Source organism: Pelmatolapia mariae, linkage group LG1 (genome assembly GCF_036321145.2).
Source record: "Pelmatolapia mariae isolate MD_Pm_ZW linkage group LG1, Pm_UMD_F_2, whole genome shotgun sequence".
Taxonomy (NCBI): domain Eukaryota; kingdom Metazoa; phylum Chordata; class Actinopteri; order Cichliformes; family Cichlidae; genus Pelmatolapia; species Pelmatolapia mariae.
In genome coordinates this window covers 7,897,778-7,920,927 of record NC_086227.1, presented here as the reverse complement: position 1 = coordinate 7,920,927, position 23,150 = coordinate 7,897,778, and the positions used below count along the sequence as shown (strand labels likewise).

Below are 23,150 nucleotides of genomic sequence, written 5' to 3'. Positions count from 1 at the left end.
AGGCTTAAATGGAGCAAAAACCTCCCACATCAACACTGGAGACAGCAAACTAACTAAGGGGACATTTCTCTCATGTGGCTAGTGTTCAACAACAGTGGCCTTTAAAAGAAAAAACTGCTCAGAAGACAGTTTGCTCTTTATGTCTACAGGAAGCACATTGCAAATTTTTCATCACCAATACTGAGACCATCAGTGCACCAGACTGGAATATTATGATTGACTGAGTAACTAAGCATTAGAAGAAGCTAAAAATACTTGTACTGTATTTATATGTGCAGGCTAAGTAGGGCATTCACTTCATTTCGTAACGGAAAATTATATTTGAAAGGACTCAATTTATTGCTTGCTGGCCTCGGAGGCTCAGTTAGCAGCAGTTACAGCCTGTGGCTAACGCTGAGGCCATGAGCTCTTACATAAACATTCCCATTCAAACTAAAACAACACTAACTAATTCCCCAAATATTTACCTGTGGAGGAGCTTCCTAATGGAACTAAATATTGACTCCTTTGACCCAGGTGTAATTTAATGAGATGTTTGCTGGTTTAACGTTGAAGTTTTGATGATTCTGTGTATGCAGTGATGTGAGTAGAGAAAGAAGCCTAGCAAAAGTGCGACCACTAAAACAGTTATGCGTTATCTCAATGTGGATCTCGGTGAGAGGAAACCCTGCACGCACAGACAAACGCGCATTTGTACTTAAATGTGTATACAGTATACACACAGTACAGTGTTTCGTACAGACAGAGCTTCTTTGTATGTGACTCAAATGGAATCAGCATGAAAGCAGATTCTGTGTGCTGTACCCCAGCAGCATGAAAATGTAACTGTGTCTAAGTAACCAACCTGAAAAGTATCAAATGTTATACTTTCTGAACCAGAAGAGAGAATTATACAAGCTCTGGATACTTTTTTTAAAGTTGTCTGGTAGTAATGTATTATGCATTGCCAAGTGATAAAACTAAACTGAATATACACTAATTCAATGTATTTAACACTCAAGGCACTTCATATTGTACATTAATACAGAGAAAACCAACAATCAGACGACCCCGCCTACAAGCAAGAATTTGGTAACAGTGGGAAGGAAAAGCCCCTTCTAACAGGAAGAAACCTCTACAAGAACCAGACCCAGGGAAGGGCAGCCGGCATCTGCAGGCATTGGTTGGGGGACTTAAATTTTAGCATTTTTTAACCACAGACTTCCAGAGGAAGAATTGCACTGATATGGACAATGCATCTTTATAGACCAAGTGTTTATCAGTTATTACTTTAATAGCATTTAGTATTTGTCTACAATTTGTTTTTTTTTACTGCAATGTCATATTATCTTAGTAATGAATCAAATCACACATCATAAATGTTAAGGAAAACTGTTCATGTTTCATGTGTATAAAAGAAAAAAAAATATTGGCCTATATATCAGATTTTGTAACCATGAAACACTGGTATTGGTAAATCCCGTGCCTTTTGAGCTATAATGCAGTGATATGCAGCAGTAGCCTTCAGGTCTGAGAAATAAAGCTAACTCAGAAAGTCCAAAAACTGCATTTCCTTCAAGAGCCACTCTAAGCAGGCCACAAATGTCAACATGTCCAGCTAAACAGCATTAAAAGGCTGCCTGGTTAAAAAACAAAAACATACATAAAGTATTCACAGAGAACATACTGATATTATATTATTGGGTATAAACTGGATTTTTTTTTTTTTTAAGTAGATCAGTGCGTGAGCAGGCAACTACATGCTGCATAGCTAGAACACAGCGGCCAAGGTTTGAATCCCACCTGTGGCCCTTTGCTGCATGTCTTCCTCTCTCTTTCACTCTGATTTCCAGTCCATCTGTACTTACTATCCAATCCACTACTTAGGCTTAAAGTTGGGTGTTCGACTGCTTTAACTGACAGGTGTGCCAAAAGGGAGCTGTTGGCTGCTAGGTCTAACCTCTTCTAATTTCTGTTGGTTTTTAATAACAGCTGACAAATAAAACGGTCTGCTGTGTGGAAAAGATTATCCAAGATGTAGAATTGTAGTATTTTCCTAGTCTTTAAATTAGTGTTAATTAGCAGTTGCACCCACACAAATCCTGCTGCTGCTTGCTAACAAGACTTGCTACCCATAATTCATAAATTAGCGCTTCATCCCTTTGTCCAGATGCACTAACCCTGGATAAAAAAAACAACAACAACAACATGGTAATGGCCAAAATGCTGATGCTACTGATTTAAAATCAACTGGTGCCTATCAACATTTTTGAGCAATAAATAAATAAAACTGTCAACATTAAACCAAATGACCCATGGACTACTAAATATCAAACAAATTAATGGGATATGTTTAAGAATAAAAAAAAAAATCATAGAGACAACATAGCCCAGATATGATTTGAGTGCAATAGATTTTCATAACAACAAAAGACAGACACTGAAGGCACTGGGATTCTCTTTTGACAAAGGACCAACTTGGATGGGGGGATTTGCTACCCTTTATGGGAAGCATCCGTCATCACAACACAAAGTCACCTTGACGGTGAGACACACAATCACTCACATACATAAGCAAAACTCCTGATTGACAAGTTACTCCTTGACACTAATAACTAACTGAGGGCCTCTCCTCTTGTTTCAGATGCCTGTTAACCTGTAACCTTCTGCAGCAGGAGAAACGTGTCCAAACAAGACACTTTATGGGCTGACACTGAACAGCCAGGTACAGTTTACACAGTCAAGCAACTAACAGAAAGAGAGAGTCATGGGTAAATGACATTGCAGATATATTTGACTCACTAACAATGCATGCACTATGGTACAGACAGGAGTTAACTCCCATATTGTCACACTACGGAAAAAACAAACAAACAGGAGTTACAGCTCCTACTCCACTCAGACGTACCTGTCTGCCTTGAACATGGTTAAACAGTTAGTCCGAAGAAAAATAAACAAGTCCAGGTGTGTGTTGATCTTTGCTGATGAAAATCTCCAAAGAAATGTCAACTGTCTTTTACTGTCTGGCTTCTTCTGTCTGCTGTTACTAAGTCTGGTCCTGTGCGTGTGTGAGATCTGCTGTGGTATCACCAGGTGAAAACCTGTTTGGTGATATCAGAGATAAATGCAAAGCACCCAGCAACTCTCCATGTATATACTAAGGTGCAGCCTGACTGTTTGTTAGTGTGTCCTGCTCTGTGAAAACTCAGTGTTGATATGCAGTCTGGCTCCCCTGCTCCACATGTTTTTCTCTCCTGACTGGAGGTTGGGTCTGTCTGCAAAGGGTGGAGGAGGAGGGAAGAATTGGAGTGGGGGGAGTGGTATATCAGCCACATACCCCTGAGCCAAGGAGGTGGGGAGACAGATCCCCACATTTCCATGACCAGAGATAGCGAAAGGGAAAAAAAAGAAGGGGGTGGGGGTGATCGGTGACTGATAAAACCCCCCCACTGTAAATAGTAAAAGTGGTGCCGTCAGTCACACTGCCTGTCTACTAGGATTTAGTGTATGCTAAATAAATTACCCGTTATGTCTCTAGACGTTTCTAAGCAATCAAGAATGTAGATTCCTTAGACATTTCTAGAGCTGCAACTTGTTTTCATTATTGACTTACCTCTCAACATTATTGCAATATTTTTTCCATAAAATGTAAAACAGCAAGAAAAAAAAATACCTGAGGCTTTGAAAACAAATAAAAGACAAATACAGTCACTGGACCCCAGTAAATATAGTGTGGAGGTTGATGTCTTTTAAATAATTATTTTTTATATTTTCGCTATAAGTTGTTTTACTGTTATGGCTATTTACCATTGATTGCTCTTGACCACCAAGAGAGCCTTTGGCAACAGTGGGAAGGAAGAACTCCCTTTTAACCAGCAGAGACTTCTAGCAGAATTAGGGGTTGCCCCAAATATTTGTATGTTTGTGGGGACTTATTGATATAATAAATTCAAGGTGACTTTCACTGTGCTTACTTAGCAAATGTCTGGATTAGCATTAGCTCACCTGCTCTGGTTCACTTCATGTGTTTTGTGTTCATTAGCAGGGACACGTGTTCAGTGAAGGTATCCCTTTCAAAGCAGGAATGTTATTGGTGTCCCAAAAACTAACTGGCCTGCATGTGAGACGTGGACAGCTCTAAAGAGCAGCTGCAGAATATTATACTGGTTCATACTCCCCCAACACTACAAATGTTTTAATTAAAAACGCAAGAGAAAATTAAAACATGTTATAAATTATTATATATTGCTATTTAACAGCTATTTTATGCTACTGAATATTGTTACAGGCGTTAAAGAATTAGTTCAAGTAATGTTTCTAACTGTCTTGGCTGCAGAAGTAGAAATTGTATCAGAGTTGTTCATAGCTATGAACATCTCACTTCATAGAATTAATTAGGGGCAACTTTACAGAGAGATCTTTGTGGATTGTTCACTCTTACAGGGACAAACAATAATTTTTCCACCACGAAGGCCACAAATTAAATTCCATAAGCCTTAATGACATTGTGTTGGAAGCCAGGAGCTCAGAGAAATATCAACCCCAAGAGTCTGCGTGCCATACAGATAAGACAGGGAAAAAAGCACCTTTTGTAATAAGTGTGATTTCAGATTTAATTAACATTTAAGAGGTAACAAAGACTTGAGGTGTGAGAGTTTACTGCTCTAATCCAAGAGCCAGCTCCTCCTCTCTGGGTAAACATACCACTTTTGTGCAGAAGAACCTGTTATTTTGTGGACGCTAACATGCTTGGAATGGAGCTAATCGTTAAATAGCCTGAGGATGTCGAGAATAATGGTTAACCCAGAGGAAGACTGCCCACACACCCACATGGCTGTACCTACACAGTTCCTTTCTTACAAACACACACACACACACACACACACACACACACACACACACACACTGCAATCCCCACCACCCCCTTCGCCCCAACACAAAGAATATAATCTAGTCAGCATGTTCTCATTTGAATAAAAGCTCATTTTGCCAGTCATCCGTCACATCATCCATAGAGATCAGACAGCTGAGACCAAATACACACCACAAGCATGTTTCTCACACAGACAAAAAGGCACCATTTAAACAGCAAATCCAGCTCAATTTACTGTCTACATAATCTGTTTGATCCAATCTAGCTTGCAAATGACAAAAAGGTTTTTTGAAATGATGGATATATGATCATTTACCAGTCTAAATAAAAAAAGCACCAGCTTCTAAAACGTGAGGATGATGTTGATTTCCTTTGTTTAAAGACTAAACTGATGAATCAGTTTGTCCAAAAAAAGTATAATTTATTAATTATAAATGTAAACGTGGTATATAATTTTTGTCTTATTCATAGTTCTTACCGATATAAAGTGTTTTGAATAAGATAATGTCTCGGCTCACATGTACACGTCACTCGTCTGTCCAGGTGTGGCTGTGGCCTGGCTTGGTTTGCTTAGTCACAGATTCAGATATATCAAGTAGTTCAACAGTACTTTGCTCTCTGGCTTTCTAAAGGTGCCTCGGGGCTGGTGACTCAGTCCCAGATATATGCAGGCTAGATGAAGTAATTTCCACACAGCTTTTAAGAGGCATGTTTTTTTTGTTTTGTTTTTAAAACACCTTCACTGCTTTTATGAAATCTCATTCATATTAACATTACACAGAATTTGAACAAATACCCTGATCTCTTGTTTTCCAACTTTCTATTCCATCTGAAGATGATTTGGTGCCTTTTATGGCTTCATCTGATAATAATGATGACAACAGTACTTTAAATTGTGTGTCAGCCAAGGTATGCAAGGGGCCTGCTACAACACGGTCACTGGCTTTCAAAGAGAAAAATAACCAGCATCGAAACACTGAAAGACTGCAAACTTGTGGGATTTTCACTGTACAGAATAAATGATACTTGTGCTATAGAGACTAAACTATGAGATACCATCTGTCAGCTGGGTTGCACACATACAGTCAAGAAACACTACTGCCCTCCTGTGGTAAGCCTACATTAAAGACAAGTCTCTCATTGTTGAGAGACCAAACTGTCACATCTCAGCCATAAAAGTCATATTATATAAGCATGGCATCCATTTTCATATGTTTTTTATGTTTGAGCACATCAGAGTTATTAGAATATTTACCAGTAATCTTTTGGGGTTGGGAAAGATTGCAAATATGTTATTGTCACATAAATACTGCGCTTACCCAGATTCACTGTAACTCAACTTTTTGTGAACTGTAATGCAGTATTAGTAAATGCTGCAAAATCTTTCTAACAGGTTTTCATGTTTTTCCTGTTTAATCCAACAACAATACAGAAACAAAAGATGATGCATGGACAATGACAGAACAGAGAAATGCTGAAAATCCTCCCGGTGAAGATGTTAGAACCAGTGAAAGTTTCTAGATACTCTTGTTAACCAATGTGGATATTAATGGATTTATTGGCGAAAAGTTTCTGTATTGATAACACATGTGTCTGATTAAAAAAGACTCACTTACCCACTGGTCACATCATCAGTGCGCACAGCATTCTTGCTCAGCACATCTCCATCGCTCATGTATCCCGTGACTTCCATTGGGATTCCATCAAGGTCGACGTCTTCCCCGGCTCTGTCTCCCAGGTCCACGCTGCACAGGGCTCCTCCCCTGCCAGCCAACTGTCGCCGCAGGTTCCCGGGGTAAAGGTAGCGTCCTCCCTGGCCACCAACCACACGGCCACCGTAACCATTCCCCATAGAGGGGGCATCACCCGCCTGAAGACGAGGGCTAGACTGGCCCAGTCGCCACGAGGATAGTGAGGGGCGGGAAGATGTAAGGCTGAGGATGCTTCGACCACCTCCGCTATTGCTGCTGCCACTGCCTGTGCCGCCACCGCCGCTGATATCTGTGGTAATGCTGCTGTCAAAGGTGGTTTCCAAGGTGCTGAGCGGAATACAATGAACGATAATTAAAGGCAAGACAAGTTGAGAGCACACATTAATGTTTTCTGATTTCATTCAAAATGTGCCTTTTGTAGCAGTAAGCAAGTGGCCAATCACTACACCAAATGTCAAGAATTATTTTCCTAGGATCTGGAAATATAGAACAGAGAGAAGTACTGGAGAAAAAAAAAGCATCAAATTGCACAATTTCATTTATGAACAACAGATTTATTGACCTTAGAGCAGAGTATAAACTATGTAGACAGTTGGGTCAGCACTGACACATAACACCAGAGCACAGATCACAACTCTGTAGGAGGGAACGTGATTAAAGCTAAGCCAGAAGCATCAAAGACATGCCCAACGATCAAAGTAAAAGATCCCTAAAAAGAAGGATGAGACTGCTATAAGAAAAAAAGGAGGTAATACCTGTTAAACACAGACAGACACAGTCTACTGACCATGAGACAGTTAAGTGACTGATTCAAATCCACCAAAAAAATGGAGGTATATTCCATAACAGCATTGTAAGAAACTTCAGTTGCTGTTCAGATAGTAAGTGTTTGTTCACATATAAACTTCCCTCCGAGCACTGTTTTCCTAACAAGCTCAGTAAAAATGAATTGCTCAATATCAAGAAAAACACTATGTGGGATGAGCCAGAGCGCACTGTACCTGTGTGAGACCTGAGTTCCTCGGAGGCTGGACATGGTCTCCTCTAAGTTTTGCCGCAGGTCAGCTATGTTTTTGACAGTACGCAGCCGCCTTGTCTCTGGGTCTTCACCTGAGTAGCACAATAAAAAAACAAAAAACAAAAAAAATTTAAAGAACATAATTTCTCTATGCTGAACCAGAAAGATTACATTTTTCCATTGATCGCCGACCTGAAAGGTCCTCGATGGATGTCTGGCTGGTCTTGGTGAAGGAAATGTCTCCACCTCTGCCTCCTGAATCGGTCTCAGTAGTCACTGTTCCCTCGCTGTCTGTTTGGGATCTGGAAAATAAATTGTGCAACAGATCAAATCGATTCTGAATTATTGTGCACTTAGTGGGAACCTAATATTGAGCAAATTGTCACGAAAGAGGGATAAACCCGATTAAGATTTAAATCTGCTGTGTTTCAAGTCTTGTGACTGTAGTCCGAAATGAATGCCTGCTAATCCCCACACACCAGAAAAGTTTGCCTTTGAAGGATAAATCGATACAGCTGAACCACTGGTAGTGTTTTGAAATGATGACATTCGAAAGCTTCGCTCATATGCAGCCTGCGGTCTTTGCCCGATTCCAGACTTTGTCCTTGTTGACTACTCGCTCTGTGTACCAGACAATGAAAACCACTGACTGCTTCAGACTCACACTGTTGTACAGAGAATGGCAGCATGGAAACTCTTCTCGACCTTCTGACTAACCAACCTAATACAGGGTTAAACTTTAGCTTATTTCCATATCTTTTCCTTGAACTAATTTCTACAGAGTGTGCTTTGTTTTAAGTTAATGGTCATCTGCATTGATCGTATGTTTTTAATTCTTCTAATTTACTTTCAAACATAATCTTTCTGACAGGTGGAGGCGGTATAATCCTGCTGGTAATGGTACCTGACAGCAAAAGAGGAAGTTTCAAAGTGCTGATAATGGAGGCATTTTTTTGGAGGTGGGGTTGTTAACTATAGGTCAGAATGTACACAGGGAGAAAGGGCAGCAGCACAGGAAGCATCAGGAAGTTAATGAGTGGTTGTTAGAAAAGACTTATTGAGCGCATGAGGGACCTCCTTCCTTATCACACTGCGACAAGGACAGAGGTCAGGGGCGCACAACATCTACACATATTTGCCCAGATGCACGTGTACAAACAGGCAGGCAATATATAAGAACCTGAACATATTAAAGATTACTGGTTAACAATTTAGAGATGGACAAATACTCAAACACAACTTTGCACTTTCCATAACAGGTATTTGGTGAAAAAAACCAATCCAATCCAATCCAATTTTATTTATATAGCGCCAAATCACAACGAGAATTGCCTGAATAAAGTAAAGGCCCTATGATAATACAAAAAAAAAAAACCCAACAATCAGATGACCGCCTGTGAACAAGCATTTGGTAACAGTGAGAAGGAAATCTCCCTTTTAACAGAAAGAAACCTCCAGGAGAACCAGGCTCAGGCAGGGGTTTCCATCTGCCACGACCAATTGGGGTGAAGGGATGGCAGACAGGACATAGTACACACACGCTGTCCAGTTAATAGTTTGGTTTCAAGCCCCCCTGCAAATATGTTACACATAAAACTGAGGAGGGCTAAGTAAACATCACTCTGAGAACCTACATGTGGACGCTAGAGTGGTGGAGAGGTTCAAACAGCATGTGTAATACAGGACAGCGCTTTCTGTCGGGGGGGAAGATTGGAAAGTTTGCAGCTTAAATGGATCGCCAAATTGTGAAGGCGTATCTGGTACACGATGTAATCAAAGTGAGGCATGTTAGAGTGTATGACGCAATGCAACTCAAGCTGCCTGTCTGAACTAGCTTGCAGGCTACACTCCATTTTTTTATAATCTTACACAGCCCTGGAAACATAGAGCCAGGTTATACACCGATTCATATTCATTCAAACATGTGGAATAAGTTCTGAAACATGATCACATATACAACAGAATGAATATGCAACATACTGTATGAGCAGTGTTTTAATACTATTGTTTTATGAGGCCTAGCTTCATTTTGTTTCTTTTTACTTTTCTAACAGTGTAACATATATGTATGTATGTGTGTGTGTATGTATATATATATATATATATATATATATATATACATATATACACACAGACACACACACACATACATATATACATATCTATATATATATATATAGAGAGAGAGAGATATTTTTTTTTATATATATAGTGTTTGACTATAAATTATCATTACTTGCTTTCATTATTGCATATAGGTGATATAGGCAGGTGAAACTGAGATTCACTACCACATACTTTAGACAAGCTACTCCAAGAAAGTGCAATCTTACCTGTACATGAAAGGTGCAACAGTGGCTGTGTTGGGGTGGCTATGGTGCTGTTGCGTCTGAGGTAGCTGCACGCTGACCGTGTTGCTGGCTGTGCTCTGCGTAGTGCCACCACCTGCCACAGGGGCGGTGCTGGTCTTTCCTTCTGTGGAGGCCAGGCTGGAGGTAGAGCTGGAGTGTCTGCTGTCCCTGTCTCTGTCCAGGGGGCCACGGTGCATGGCGAGACCCCCTCCTAACCGCATGCTCCGAGGCCTCTCCCCTGCTTCCTTCACTGAAGAAGCTTTACCACCAGCTCCTGTGGGTTTGCCTCCTGGCTTTGGTATTCCGCTTTGTGCAGGGGTGGAACTCTCTTTTTTGGCCACTTTACCTCCCTTGGGAATGAAACTGGCAATTTTAGAGGTTCTTTTATTTGTGTCAGCATCCAGAGCAACAGGTACTACTTCCTCCTTGTGCTCCTCTCCCCTCAGCTCTGTTTTATCGGGGACGGAGGTGCGCTTCCCTACCTCCTTCCCTTTCTCCTTCTCCTTCCCCTTTTCCTTATCTTTTTCAGGTCCTTTGACTGAGCCTTTCTTGGCAGTCAAAGCTCTGCTGAAAGTTCGCTGGGCAATGCCCCTCAGAGCTATTTTGGGGCTGCTTGCGGTGGTAGAAACCGTAGTTCCCGAAGAGGGAGCCGCTCCACAAGAATTCCCATTGCTGGTTCCGTTGAGTCCCGGCCGAACATTGCCATCATTCTCCTCTAAGGGGTCGGTGTTGGAGCCTGTCTCAGCTCTCTCCACCTGCCCCGCTCCAAGCTGCCTGGTTGGTGCAGCATTATCAGTCTGGGGCCCTACCCCATTGGAGGAAGAGATGGAGGACGACTTGGAGCCTCCTTTACTGTTGAAGAGTTTAAGCTTCTCCAGCATTGACTTTTGAGTTACCACCTTAGGAGGAGTTTCATTCGTCAGAGCAGTCTTACAGGAAGTGTCCTTCTCCTGCTTGACAGACTGCATGGCAGATGAGGGGGGGCTCGTCGAGGAGGAGGAATTAGAAGAGGTGTGCTTGGAGCTTGCTGACTTGCCCCTCCAGGGCTTGCTGTTGGGCTGGGGAATAGCTGTGGAAGAGGAGGATGAGGACAAGGGAGGAATCAGGGTAGAGGTAGTGGCAGGGATGCTGGTGGAGGAGCTGACAGACACTGCAGATGATGGAGCATGCTCAGTCATCACCGAAGGTTGTGAGGTCAGGCCCTCTGAGGAATCTGTACCAGAAAAGAGACAATTTATTAAACAATAAAGAAGGGAGGTAAAGCTTAGATACTAAATTCAGGCAGACGAAGAATCTGAAGGACACAAGGAAAAACAGAAGCTTCTTTGACCCCACACAGAGTTACCTTATAAGCCCTGAAGGTGGCCTGTGTTGATATAACCAAACATGCCATTACTTTTCTCTGGACTAACCACCAAAACTGTTAAAAACCCCTTAGCACTAACAACGAGAGGAACCCATCACAAACTGTTTATAAAAACAATGAGGGCCATACTCAAGTGCTTTTAAGTCTTGCCAAGAAGGCCTAGTCAAGAAGCAGTGCTGCTGCACTTATAAGGCATGGACTTATATGGACTTATTTTGGTCATGGTCCCTATGCTTAACAAAGAAAACACTGTCTAGTTACACCACTCCCCTGTATATTAAACTGAGAAACAAGACGAAAAAATATGGTTTGAATTAGAAATGAACAGAACAGAAAGTACTTTTTTTACAAACATGTTCCTGCTACAGATCCATCATTCATTAAGGAGTTGTCTGAGAAAATCTGCAGCACGTGACTCTCAACAAGCAAACTTACCAAGAGCTGGAGAAGCAACGCAAGAGCTGAAAATTCAGGTATAAGTCACCACCCATATAAAAATAAACAAAAAAAACCCCCAAGTATTCTGAGTGCTGCTCAAGATCTCAGTGTGTACGCACAGCAGGGCTACTAACAGCATGGAGCTCAGACCAGCAACATTTGAATATTCAAACACCAACGGCCAGCGAGAGAGAGAGAGAGAGAGGGCCAGTGCAGGGAGCACTGGGTGCAATGAATCATCGCACTTTAGCTGTAACACACTCCGCTTACTTCTTAGACACAAACACAAAAAGTGACACATTAATTCAAAGATAGTGCAGCTGCTCTGTTGTCCTTCTTCATCTACAAACCCCTAAAACCTCCTGAGTTTACTTTTTATTACAAGTGTTTTTCATTAGACGAGACAAGAGAAAACACATTTCAAACTCCAAATGCATGCCAATACATTTTTTTTCTATTCAGAGGAACAATTACACATGAAAATCAATACAGATAACTTGGTATTCTGATCAATTCACACAGCTATGTTAACTCACTTACTACATAAGTTATTCTTATGGTCTCATTATGTCAGAATTTATTAAACACTAGTCCTGTGTGATTATTTCATTTTATAGCACCTTTCATGCCCTAAATGCAAATAGGCGGCCACTCACTGCTTCTTCTTTCTACCCCTATTTAGCATTTAGTGAGAGCAGCCTGAAACAATGCAGCCATTAGGAAGTGATTAGGGCCCAATTAGATGTGCTAGTAGTTAGCAATCAGCAAAGTGGGTCAGGTTGCTAATAGCTGGCTTCCAATTGGTAGCGGCTGAATGAGAGGGGGACCTGCTGTGATTACGGGGACTGCAAAGAGAATAAAGGGGATTGACACTGCAGGTTTGAGATGAGTGGAGCTTTGATATAGGCCAGCAGGAGGGTCGGTAGTATCCAAGAATGGGGTCAGCTCGGATTTTTGTTGGGGAAAAAAAAAAGAAAGGAAAGGCTCTGGACAATGGGTCAGCTGGTCACTGACAAGATTGGACCCAGTGACCGGGGCTTACACGCTCCAGTTAGGTTGTCAGGGGTGAAGGAAAGCAGTCAATCTTCAACGGGTTGGGTCAGACGTGACACTAGCGTGATGAACTTAGACACTGTTGCAACACAATCTCAACTTAAAAGAAGCTTGGGACCCAATTCCTGGAAAGGCTGTTGAAATTAAAAACATAAATCAGTCACACGCAAAATAAATACCAGTGAAAGAATAAAGAGTTTCCTCTATGAATAAAAATCAAAACTGCCACTTGTATACTTAATGAAGTGACCACAAGAGGGTGTAAAGACCTCATCCTCTGTCACACCTACACAGCTTTCCATTAATCTAGAAATGTCTGCAAATGTCATCTTCATGTGTAAGCGAACGCTGATGACTTTTATGTTCTGTATGCATCACTTTCAATTGGTCCAAATCTGAACCAATCATGATAAATTAACAGGAAGACATGCAAATTATGTTGTTCTCATGTAGCGGTGGAGTTTTTGCACTTGAGGAAGCAGTTTCACCTCAAAAATAATCACATAATTGTTTTAACGTGGCCCACTGTGTGGGTCACTGACCCTATGACCCCTGTGTAGCCTCCGGCCAAGTCCAGGAATTAAATCTTCTCATTGCCGTCCCTTTACTGTTCTGGCTGAGCTGACTACTTGAGGAAACATGTTGAAAGAATTTGAGTACTCATGGCTTAACTGCTTAATTACTGCAAGCATTGGTGGTTAAAATAAAAAGCAGAAAATGACAGAAGAGCACAGCCCAAAGGGACAAGGATCACAGACCACCCTCCTACTTCCTGTCTGCCAAAAAAATCTGCCTCGGTCTCTACGAGTCTGTTTCTGGGTCAGCATCTTGATTACATCAAATAATTTCGGGAATGAGCTGAAGTGGTAATTTTCAAATTCAGTTTTTATTTCATGGAGTGCCACACTCATGTCTGTGTGTGTATATATTAGAATTCAATTTACCTACCTCAAGGTGCTTTATATTGTAAGGCAAGGCAAGGCAAGGCAAGTTTATTTATATAGCACAATTCAACAGCAAGGTGATTCAAAGTGCTTTACAGAGACATTAAAAAACAAAAACAAATAAAAAGCATGATTTAAAATAGAAAAAAAAGGCCTTTGTAGTCCTTGCCTTTGCAAGGCAAAGACTAGGGCTGGGCCATATCATACCGTTCACGGTAATACCAGTATAATGTTAGGCAAGAAAATTAAATATCGCGATAAAATATAGGTAAAACGCGCATCCGCAGTACCTTTGTTTTCATACGCACATGGCGGAAAAAGCATGGTGGTGATGGAGAATGAGAAAGGCGAAAGCGGATCGTTGTATGAAACAGATGAACCAGAACTGGTTTGTCAAAATGGTCCAACTTCAGTGGTGTGGAACTGGTTTGGCTTTCGTCCGTCAGATACACACCAAAGCACATTTTTTGGTAGAGCATGCTAGCGGGCCGTTTTTATTACCGTTATTACCGAACTGATTTTATGTGGTACACGGCACTCAAAAATCTGTCAAAAAATCTTTTAGTACGACTTTGCTAAAGTACGAAAGCCACACCCCTTGATGGATTGTCAGAGCATTACGGCTACCGTAGTCAGGAGTCTCACGGAGTAATACGTACTGTGCTGCATTGTGTATGTATAACCTGATAAATATTTATGGCCATATTGCCCTGCCCTAGTAAAGACCCTACAATAATCCAGAGAAGCCCCAACAATCAGATGAGCCCCAGGCAGGCCCCTAGGAGCAAGCGCTTGAGCCACCTGATCTAGCTGTGTTCTGCTAAGCATCTATAAACAGTGAAATCACTGAGCCTATGACAATGCACAGTCCGCATGGATGTAAGATAGATTTCATGCACAAAATGTATAAAAGTGTACATCAGCTAACAATGTTTAGACATCACAAACCCTCCTTGCTCCTTGCGGTTGCCCTGATAACAAGACATTAAGCTCTCAATCGGTCAACAACCATATTACTGACCTGAAAATGTCACACTTATGCACAAGTTACCCTCACATGTAGCCAGAGTAAAACCATCTTTGTGCTGAACCAAACCTGCGGTGTCAGTTCTCCCTGACTGGTTAGATTTATTCAATGCACTGACACCTTCAGAGACATTTAATATGTAAAAATCTGGCACAGAGTTTGAGGCTGCAGGTGTTTGGCTGCTCATCGTGTTCACATTTGAGAAGCCTGCTCTCTCTTGCTCCTCAGTCATTGTGCTCAAAAAAGTGAGAGGGACAGCCGGCTTTTGTGTGGTGACTGAAACTTTTTAAAGTTTCTCCACATGAATACACTCAAACAGTGACGCTACAGCTCATCAGCAGGCTATTCATTCAGCAGGGGCACCAGCCACATATACAACACACAATCCAAGAGACACATGGGCAACAGAAACACACACATACAGAAACACACAACCATAGGTGTCCCACACTCTTTCTGTCTCTCTGCTATGTGTCACTCGGCGAACACCCAGACTCTGTCACCTTATATTAAGGCACTTGTGTTTGCTTATTGTACAGCCATCCAGTAACATAATTCTATTTTGGCATCAGAGCCTTTGACACAGACCAGATCTGGCCTCTGAAAAGAAGCTGCAGGTGTTTCTGTAACTATCTGAACCTCGAGGAGCAATAAGCACAAATAACTTCATGTGTAGTATACTTACTAGCAGCTTTTAGTTCAATGACAAATTGGTAAGAAGAGGAAAGGTAATCTACAATAATTTCACATTAAAGGAGCAAGAAATTGGCTTATTAAACAGTAGGAAAACCCTTTGCTTTCTGCGCTATTGAAAAGAAATACATTTTAGGCAGCAACAATCAAAGATTCAATGCAAAACTCGAATTCTTCCTCTGTAACTCTAGCCTATTAGACGTAATCGACAAGTGAAAGATGACAAACCTCACTGGTGCTGCAGACATCCAGGACATCAGAGAAAGAAGTAGAGGAGAGGAAGAGATGGATGAGAGATCAGGGAAGAGTTCTAAACCATGGCCACAGATCTAGAGGGGAGGAGGGGAGGAGGAGTGTGGTGGGTCCTCCAGCAGGAGGAGGGGCTTAGCAACAACAGGCCAAGAGGAACCTGGAAGGGGGTTGACCAGTATTTCTCATGCTACCTGCTGACAATCATATGGCCTGCTGCCCCAAACACACAAACCTAGAAAGACATGCAAGCTCGTACTTTTTCTGGTTTCAGTGCTCATTTATTTCACCCAGAGTATACTGCAAATAGCTTATATCTGGCATCAGCTGACGCATCTATGCTTCAGACTCAGAGCTTTATATATCAGCTGTCAGGATACCAGCTGAGCATTAAGAGCCAATTGTTTTCATGCAAATTATCACAGCTACTTCACACATCTTGCAGTTACTTTCAAGTCAATGCTGTGTGCCAACGTAGCTCCCCCCGATCATCCTGACCTCCCTGTATCTGATGATTTTTATAAAATCTAATCTTCACGTGCTTTTTCATTAGCTATGGGTTGGATTGTGCCTTCTAGCAGAATTGCTGTTGGTGCTCAAGTCCCTTTGAAGATGCCTAAAAAAATTACACTCTTTCCACCAAATCCAGCTATTTGGAAATACTTCCAATGAAGTCATTGACAAATGTGTCTACTGGAAATCCCACTATGAGCACTAATAGGATTTCATGTTATGAAGTGTATTTAATCAACAAATTTAAGGACATTTCCCCAAAATTCTGTTGTTGTTTTTTTCCAAATCATGGTAATTTTACACTCACACAAACCGACAAATCTCCCTGCAGTCTACACTAATAAACTCACTCATCTCGAATGGAGCCGAGCATCAGAATAAATGCCCCACAGTGCTTCTCACAGCGTTGGTCCCAGTTAATTTGTGACTGTTTAAACAGACAACAGTCCCTCTCCAGCTCCCTCTCTCTCTCTCTCACACACACACACACACACACACACTTTTTTTTCTCCCCTTACTCTTCTGCCCTGTCTTTCTCTGGGCAGTCAGAATTCTCTGTCTAATGCAGGGTAATGAGTTTAGACTGTGAACACTAACAAAGTCTATATAAAGCTCTGGCCCATTGAGTGGTGACAGAAACTATTTCCACACTGGTCTAACCAAACGTACTGCCAAACACCCAGAGTTTGTAAGCTTCAGAACAGTGTAGAGCGGTTAAACTGGGTCAGAGCACCGTGGAAGAATATGGTGTGAATACAGTTCTGACTCCAAAGGAAAATTATCACAGTGAACAACTCTGTTCTTGGATCTACTAAACTCCCACACTGCTTGTACTTTCCCACCTTGTTTGAATTACAGTGTTCAACATAACCGCTTAATCTTAAAGGAATCAGGTGGGAGGAGGTATTCCAGGTGTCCAGAGATCTTCATGTCCATCCATATTCTTCACAGTAGCACTCCATGCAATGCTGAGAGGATCTGATTGGGGCATTGTCCACTGCTTCTCTTTCTCACATAAAGCAGACAAAAGAAGACAGTCCCCATCAAATGGGGTCCCACTAGTGGAAACACTCCATCTGGATTAGGCAAGAGCGTAGGCCTCATGAGTGGAGGACACATGACACTGTTTTGCCTAGAATACCTGCACTGTTCTTCAGACCTTCATACATTAAATGTGTCCCGAAAAACACATTTTTTGGATGTTATTGTGTAGCAAACATACACGTCACATGTGTTATGATTTTGTAAAAAAAAAAATGTTTTAAAAAACAAACAAACAAAAACCGAAAACACACTGAAAAAATTGAAGTTGACATAAAGTGATGATGAGCTGGTCCTGATGTTCCTAAACAAGAAAAGGCACAATGATTTACGAAGAGCAACTGAACTGTTTGCCAACGTTCTCATTCAGAACTTTATTTCTCTAAAATAATACTTGGATCCATCCCTTCATAACTCTTTTTAGCAAATGTACTGTTTATAAGATTTGGGGAAACCTGCAGTCAGCTGAGACTGAAGAAGTCACTTGGATGAGTGACGAAACGTTTCTCCCACAAAACGCTACGTCCAGATGAACAGAATCAACTTTTGGAGATTTACTTTCCTGGATGATTGAGAATGCATCGAGACGAAGATCTTTTTAGCTCAGTGCTGCAGCTGTTGGGGGGGAGGGTTGGGGGGGGGGGGGGGGTGTTAGGTGCTGGAGCCCAACTGTGATAGGACAAAAGCCGAGGCACACCCTGACTGGGTCGCCAGTCTATCGCAGGGCCATCACAAAAAGACAGACAACTATTCACACTGTTACATTCACAGCGTCTGCGACTGTGAGAGGAATCCAGAGAACCCATACGGAACCCACACAGTCACAGGGAACATGTAACCTCCACACCACCCAGCTGACTGGTCCATTCAAAGCCAGGACCTTCTTGTGCTGAGGCGAACACCTCTCGCAAGTCCTAAAGGGTTCACTGTGCTGTTGCACTTGAGTTGTGCAGGTTGGAAAAAGGTAGAGAGCAGTGCTCTAAATGGTCCACACCTTGAGTGACCTTTCCATTTGTGAGGATGAATACAGTCTGTGCAAATGGAGGTCACAATGACATTTAACTCATATTACATGAAACCACACATTAAGAGTAATGGAACAGAGTTTCAAAGACACGTTTCCTTAAAGACACTACACAGGACAGCCTGAGATTCAATTCAGCATCAACAACAGCAAACTGAGAACAACCTCCACATCCTTTAAAAATGCAACATTAATGTTCAGACTGATTCCAAAGGTGGTGAGCATATAGTCATTATGTGATTCTGGATTTTATGTTCTTTGTTGCTGTTCTCTTTAAAAGACACAGTTGTTTCTGTGCTGCACTGCGTGCTGAGGGCCAAGCATTACTGGCATGGTTTTTAATCCTCTATTAGCCTCAAAGCAGCACAGCTAACTTGCATTTTCCCCACAAAAACAAAAAAGCACCCAAAGGATTCACCATAAAATCATCCTAAACACAGCATTAAGACTTTTTACAGCTGCAAGGCTACTGCCTGTCCTCTAATTTTACTTTCTCTTCCTCTAAACTTGCACACATGTCATGATGACATGCTAACGGGATTTGCCAACATCCAAGATTCAACCTGAAGATGTCAGTGTGCACCCATTTGTATCTGTATCTCTGGCTTACCTTTGTTCAGGTGTGAGTTGGCTTTGGTTTTGTCACTGAAGCCCTGGCTCCGTCTGTTCCCAGCAGCACTGACCGAGCCTCTCGGCGGGATGTCACTGCCAGCAGTGGACACCCTTGTTGTGGGGCCAGGAAGTCTGATGAATAGATAGAAGAAAAGGAAGAAAGCAAGGCAGAAAAAAGAGGGAATAAACAGGCCAAAAAAGTTAGCTGCTTTATGACAAACACGAGTTTATGAATCTAAAGCAGTTTTATTTTCCCCCACACATTACCGAGACACATTATGTCAATGCAAGCCTATAACACAAGCACACAACTAGGCAACAGACTGTAAACTAAGATGGGAGGGTATAATATAATTAGATTTATTAGACCAAGCATTTTATGTGATTAAACCAAACACATTAGAAGGGTAAGTGGCAGTTGTAGAACAAATCACATTTCTGAAAGAGAAAACCACATTCTGCAAATACCAAAATATCCTAGTAGCATACTTCTTCTGTTTGTTTTGAAACTAGTGATAAAATTAATATAGTTTCAAAATTAATTAAGTATAGTTAATAGTTTAATAAAGGAAAGTGCTACACAAACATGCTTCACTGTTTAGGGGAGTGCAATTTGCCACAAAGGATGAGTTTTAAAAAGAAATCTGCACAAGCGTGCTTTGTTTTCTATACCGTGCCTCTGTGATGATGTGCACTGAAGCTGATGTACCACCCTCAATAGGCTGTAGAGGACCTCAACATCCATGGTTAATTTGTAATATGAACTTGTTGACCTAATGTATTGATTTCCTGGGGGAAGTGGTCTCTGTTTGCTTTCCAGAAGGTCAAATATACCTCAACCTCATTGCTACAGTAACCACAATAGGACTGCCCTCCTCTTCATGTCTTTCTAAATGCTTCATACTATTTTAGGCTCCTTTCTAACAAGGCATTTTTCCAAACCTATTCCTGACATGTGTAGTTTTCTATTTAAAATTGCAGCTTTAGTTTTAAACTTAGCTTTTGTTTGCTTTTCTTGCAGCGTTGCGGCGACCCACCCCCAGGGTACACCTACACCAGGCTAATGGAGACAGATAAGCTTGCAGCAGAGTGGACAGTCAGACTGAGAGCGGGTCCTGGGAGAACTATGAGCTCAGATTACATGTGCTCCTCCTTATTTTCCCCACATGGATTAGACTGTAGATAAGCTTTGGTGGAAGTTATGACACCTTGATTTCATTTTGCAAGCCAATCTATAAGGTGAGTTGGAATCTAACAGGCTGTGGCACACAGACTGCTAATGAAATGCTAATTGACCATTGGCGACATCATCACCATCTTGGGACTGAGGCGGATACTTGATAAGCAGATTACAGCAGTCTCACTCAGCTCTCGTGTGCATTATAGAAACTCTCATTTCCGTCTTGCCATTCACTTTGAGTGACCACTATTTATCCAGCCGTGGCAAGGTAATAGCTTTAACCACATTATTTAGGCTAGAGTAGTCTAAAATCATTTCAATTATAGCAGGGCCAGCAAGTCTACTACCTTCCCCCACTGGACTGAGTCTGTCAGGAAGTAATTCAATCTAGTGGTTACATTAAAAAAACAAAAACAAGCAACACTTTTTTCTTAAATTTAAATTTTAATATGGGCTATAGTGTGAAAAGAAATTCCAGAATAAATCTACTTCGCAAATCTTTCTCTTTCTACACTTTTAAAAGTGCAATGCAGACAAAGAAAAGTACTTAAATATTTCTCAAAATGAAGTACTAGTGCTAACAGCACATCATTACTTGGATACAACCAACTTACCAAAAGAAAACCCTTCAAAAAACAGTCTGCTTACACTAAATTGTACAGCAATTCTTCTCTTCACTTATATTCTTCCACACTCATTATGTTCAAAAGCACCAAGTTTTGCTGTTAACTCAGTATGTTAACACTGAGTTAACAATAATTTTTATTCCAAAACAAAGAAAAATAGACCTCTCACCGCAATATTAGCAGCTAGCATTAATATAAACAATTCACATCTTTAAAATCTTTTAAAATTTTCTATCAGATGCTGCCAGAGAGTCATTTAAATCTTAATTAAGATCAATCAATTTTTTAAAAAAGAGTTTAAAAAGTGTTTTGATAAATGATGTAGAATAATTGTAGTTGCACATGCTGACCAGAAGAGGGGGGCATTTCTTTAGTTTGGTCAGGTGCTGTATCCGGGCAGGTGCAATGCAAACAAATTCTGGGATGGGGCAGCATGCAAAACTAAATGGTACATTAAATTTCAAGGTGCGTTATCACATCATATGATGCTGCATGCTATAAGGAGGCTAATGTAACTGAAAAAGAAAATTAGTAAGACCAAAGATAAATATAACATGTCTCATTACAGACCTGCCACAGATTCCTCTGTGTTAATTATTAATGTCATATTATATGGGGGATTGCAGGAGCACACACGCACACACACACAAGCACGCACACATTTACTTAAGGGTTATCTAAAGGTCTTCTACAGCCCATTAAGCAGGCCTGCCAAATGAGGCACGCTGCCAGAGAGACAGGGCCTTCTGAAAATGGAGCCTGGAGCTTTTGTTCCTATCTGCTCCAACACTACCACTCATGCATAATAGATAGTGCTTGTAGTAGAGATTGCCCTTAATCACAGACAAAGAAACAACATTAAACTCATTACAGCGCGAAAGAAATGCTATCCTTGATTAGGGGCAATCTCAACCTATTTCCAGGAATGGAACGGAATAGGAGGTGTGGTGGAGGAAAGAAGGGAAGGAGAAAGAAATTAGAAAGGCACAAGAGCTGACCTAGAGGTCTTTTTCTGACCAAGGGAAAACTTGAGTAGTTTACTTTGACACCCATCCCTAGAGGAGAAGAAAAGAGAGGAAAGATATGGAAGAGGACAGAGACAGTGACAGGTCAGGTTTAGAGTTATAAATGACAAAAAGTGCGAACAGGAAGATAGAAATGTCAAAATGATGGATTACAACAGCAGGCACGTGAAGAAAGTAAACACCACAGGGACACATTTGTTCACTCCAGTTAGCCTCACCTGGACTGCATCTCGGCCTGCGCTGCTTTCTGGGATGTGATGGCAGGAGTCCCATGCAGAGAGTGGCTGAGCTGGGCCGGGGCGCTGATCTGCTGACTCAGTGGAGGGTGTGTGCTCTGGGACTGGGCAGCAAGTGGGAGGGTGGGCTGGGAGTTTTGCCGCTGGGCCTGCTGCTGCTGCTGTTTGTAGCGGGACAAGCTGAAGAAGAGGCCAAGGATGGCTTTCAGATTGCCATTCCGAATCTCTGAAGGTCAGAAACAAGGATGGGGTGAATGATTTAAAAGAAGAAAAGTAGAAAAAAAGTGGGGAGATGAAAAGAAAATAGAGGATGAAGTTTGCAACAATTTTTCACATTTACCATACTAGGGCTTGGAAAATAAGCTACTGGGGTTTTTTATGATTTCATGGCATTTTGATTGTTTTCTTATATGGAGATCATCTCTATTGCTTATCAAACCATATATTCTATTCTACTGTAGATAGTGAAAAACAGCAACATTTTTGTAATTTAATTGTTTATCTAGTACTTCATTACTTTAGTGTAGCATGAATCAGTAGCTGTATAAAGCTGTACAATGCATTAATCCATTTAAAAGTCCAAATTTATGCCCTCCTTTCCAAAGTTGTCCAGTGAGGCACATTGGCGTGTCTTTGCCAGCCCGATTCTGGGCCCTGGGCCTTATTTAGATGGTCAGCCCCATCTGAAACTGGCATTTCAAATATGTCACACTCTGTCTAATTCCTCTGTCTAATTCTGCTGCCTTTAGCTCTCCTTCTGGATTGTTCTTGAACTGCAAAATGATACACCTCAAAGTTCTCCTAACGGAACAGTGAATGGACCCCATGTCTTTCTTGCTGTAATAGGATGCTGCTGTTTGATTCGGCTTTGCATTAGCACCAGTAATAATATTGTCTCTCAGTTCCCTGTGTGAATTTCTTTCTTTTTTTTTTTCCTTTTTTCTTTTTTTTTTTACAACAGCTACATTTAAACATCATTATGTACCATTGTAAGCTTTCTGGTACATTAGTTATATGTGTTGTGAAATCAGCCCTGAATGTTTTCATTTGCATTAATACAGAGTTTCCTGGAGAGAGCTTGCTAATAAAAAAAAAAAAAAAGAAAAAAAAATCAGTGTACCAATCCTGAGGTTTATCTTTCTCGCGGCATCAGTTCTATTTAGTAACTAAGCCTGAGCTTGATTCAGGAT

At 41.3% G+C, this 23,150-nt stretch overlaps 1 protein-coding gene across 2 annotated transcripts in view; it reads right to left on the bottom strand.

The window, feature by feature from the left end:
* The window catches only part of nav2a (neuron navigator 2a), a 99,756-nt gene that overhangs the window by 38,301 nt on the left and 38,305 nt on the right, over positions 1-23,150 (bottom strand). Inside the window, exons 5-11 of one of the 2 annotated variants that reach the window (XM_063471029.1) lie at positions 21,943-22,186; positions 21,698-21,754; positions 18,892-19,025; positions 9,916-11,146; positions 7,775-7,884; positions 7,566-7,674; positions 6,469-6,891 (exon numbers count right to left, since the gene is read on the bottom strand). In XM_063471029.1, the coding sequence (XP_063327099.1) occupies positions 6,469-6,891; positions 7,566-7,674; positions 7,775-7,884; positions 9,916-11,146; positions 18,892-19,025; positions 21,698-21,754; positions 21,943-22,186 (2,308 nt within the window). Of the gene's footprint in view, positions 1-6,468; positions 6,892-7,565; positions 7,675-7,774; positions 7,885-9,915; positions 11,147-15,682; positions 15,763-18,891; positions 19,026-21,697; positions 21,755-21,942; positions 22,187-23,150 lie in introns of those variants that run through there. The other variant, XM_063471038.1, reaches the window with a different exon arrangement.